This window comes from Oncorhynchus mykiss, chromosome 14 (assembly GCF_013265735.2).
Source record: "Oncorhynchus mykiss isolate Arlee chromosome 14, USDA_OmykA_1.1, whole genome shotgun sequence".
NCBI classification, from domain to species: domain Eukaryota; kingdom Metazoa; phylum Chordata; class Actinopteri; order Salmoniformes; family Salmonidae; genus Oncorhynchus; species Oncorhynchus mykiss.
In genome coordinates, this window is record NC_048578.1 from 41,050,204 (window position 1) to 41,053,285 (window position 3,082).

At 45.8% G+C, this 3,082-nt stretch overlaps 1 protein-coding gene across 1 annotated transcript; it reads right to left on the minus strand.

Annotated features, from left to right (window-relative positions):
• Window positions 1–488: 488 nt before the first annotated feature.
• On the minus strand, window positions 489–2,112 carry LOC118938767 (histidine-rich glycoprotein-like). Its single transcript, XM_036943649.1, has 4 exons — window positions 2,083–2,112; window positions 1,520–1,828; window positions 998–1,475; window positions 489–586 (listed from the first exon to the last, which is right to left on the minus strand). The coding sequence occupies exons 1-4, from the start codon at window positions 2,110–2,112 to the stop codon at window positions 489–491; spliced, it is 915 nt and encodes a 304-aa protein (XP_036799544.1).
• Window positions 2,113–3,082: the final 970 nt, after the last annotated feature.

The following is a 3,082-nucleotide window of genomic DNA, read 5'->3' on the forward strand; positions in this document are numbered from 1 at the left end:
AGGGAGAGACTGAGGAAGATGTGCTGCTAGCTGGCTCCAGGGAGAGACTGAGGAAGATGTGCTGCTGGCTGGCTCCAGGGAGAGACTGAGGAAGATGTGCTGCTAGCTGGCTCCAGGGAGAGACTGAGGAAGATGTGCTGCTAGCTGGCTCCAGGGAGAGACTGAGGGTCACTGTGGTGCTGCTAGCTGGCTCCAGGGAGAGACTGAGGAAGAGGAGGAGCTGGCTGGCTCCAGGGAGAGACTGAGGAAGACGAGGAGCTGGCTGGCTACAGGGAGAGACTGAGGAAGACAAGGAGCTGGCTGCCTCCAGGGAGAGACTGAGGGTCACTGTGGTGCTGCTAGCTGGCTCCAGTGAGAGACTGAGGAAGATGTGCTGCTAGCTGGCTCCAGGGAGAGACTGAGGGTCACTGTGGTGCTGCCAGCTGGCTCCAGGGAGAGACTGAGGGTCACTGTGGTGCTGCTATCTGGCTACATGGAGAGACTGAGGGTCACTGTGGTGCTGCTAGCTGGCTCCAGGGAGAGACTGAGGAAGATGTGCTGCTAGCTGGCTCCAGGGAGAGACTGAGGAAGATGTGCTGCTGGCTGGCTACAGGGAGAGAATGAGGAAGACGTGTTGCCACATCAACACGCTGGTCCTATTCCCTTCGTAGTGTTCTGTTAAATAAAGGTTATATAAATCAAATCAAATACTGCTTTGGACCAGAGCCCATTGCACTTTATATGGGATAGGGTGCCATTTGGCATAAACACACTGTCTAACTATGAGGTAACTAGCTACATGAGGTGTACCTTTGAATAACCAAGGACATATATATTTACAATGAGCTCTAAGTCCTTGGTTGAAGATAAACTTCACAGCCATCGTGTGTAGCCTAATGTTTGGTTCTCAACGTTCTGTTTTCTGTGGAGTCTGCTTCTCCGAGTCAGGGTGTGAAAGTAAGGTAATTGCTTATTGTTCTCAGTTGGACTTTTCCTGATTTTTGTCTGTGGTTCAGACTGTGTCTGTGGTTCCTCTCATACTGCAAGGGACTGTGTCTGTGGTTCCTCTCATACTGCAGGGGACTGTGTCTGTGTCTGTGGTTCCTCTCATACTGTAGGGGACTGGATCTGTGTCTGTGGTTCCTCTCATACTGCAGGGGACTGTGTCTGTGTCTGTGGTTCCTCTCATACTGCAGGGGACTGTGTCTGTGTCTGTGGTTCCTCTCATACTGTAGGGGACTGGATCTGTGTCTGTGGTTCCTCTCATACTGCAGGGGACTGTGTCTGTGTCTGTGGTTCCTCTCATACTGCAGGGGACTGTGTCTGTGTCTGTGGTTCCTCTCATACTGCAGGGGACTGTGTCTGTGTCTGTGGTTCCTCTCATACTGTAGGGGACTGGATCTGTGTCTGTGGTTCCTCTCATTCTGCAGGGGACTGTGTCTGTGTCTGTGGTTCCTCTCATACTGCAGGGGACTGTGTCTGTGGTTCCTCTCATACTGCAGGGGAATGTGTCTGTGGTTCCTCTCATATTGCAGGGGACTGTGTCTGTTGTTCCTCTCATACTGCAGGGACTGTGTCTGTGGTTCCTCTCATACTGCAGGGGAGTGTGTCTGTGTCTGTGGTTCCTATCATACTGCAAGGGACTGTGTCTGTGGTTCCTCTCATACTGCAGGGGACTGTGTCTGTGTCTGTGGTTGCTCTCATACTGCGGGGGACTGTGTCTGTGTCTGTGTCTGTGGTTCCTCACATACTGCAGGGGACTGTGTCTGTGGTTCCTGTCATACTGCAGGGGACTGTGTCTGTGGTTGCTCTCATACTGCAGGGGACTGTGTCTGTGGTTCCTCTCATACTGCAGGGGACTGGATATTTTGTCTGTGTCCAAAACGGCCTCCTATTCCCTATGTAGTGCAATTCTATTTTTTCTATTGTGTTATTGACTGTACGTTTGTTTATTCCATGTGTAACTCTGTGTTGTTTGTGTCGAACTGCTTTGCTTTATCTTGGCCAGGTCACAGTTGTTAATGAGACCTTGTTCTCAACTGGCCTAACTGGTTAAATAAAGGTGTTCTCATAATAACACACTACAGTCTCATAATAACACACCACAGTCTCATAATAACACTGCAGTCTCATAATAACACACCGCAGTCTCATAATAACACACTACAGTCTCATAATAACACACCACAGTCTCATAATAACACTAGTCTCATAATAACACACCACAGTCTCATAATAACACACTACAGTCTCATAATAACACACTACAGCCTCATAATAACACACCACAGTCTCATAATAACACACTACAGTCTCATAATAACACACTACAGTCTCATAATAACACTACAGTCTCATAATAACACACCACAGTCTCATAATAACACCAAAGTCTCATAATAACACACTACAGTCTCATAATAACACACTACAGTCTCATAATAACACACTACAGTCTCATAATAACACACTACAGTCTCATAATAACACACCACAGTCTCATAATAACACTACAGTCTCATAATAACACACCACAGTCTCATAATAACACACCACAGTCTCATAATAACACACCACAGTCTCATAATAACACACTACAGTCTCATAATAACACCACAGTCTCATAATAACACACCACAGTCTCATAATAACACACCACAGTCTCATAATAACACACCACAGTCTCATAATAACACACTACAGTCTCATAATAACACTACAGTCTCATAATAACACACCACAGTCTCATAATAACACACTACAGTCTCATAATAACACACCACAGTCTCATAATAACACACCACAGTCTCATAATAACACACCGCAGTCTCATAATAACACTACAGTCTCATAATAACACACCACAGTCTCATAATAACACACTACAGTCTCATAATAACACACCACAGTCTCATAATAACACACCACAGTCTCATAATAACACCAAAGTCTCATAATAACACACTACAGTCTCATAATAACACACTACAGTCTCATAATAACACTACAGTCTCATAATAACACACCACAGTCTCATAATAACACTACAGTCTCATAATAACACACTACAGTCTCATAATAACACACTACAGCCTCATAATAA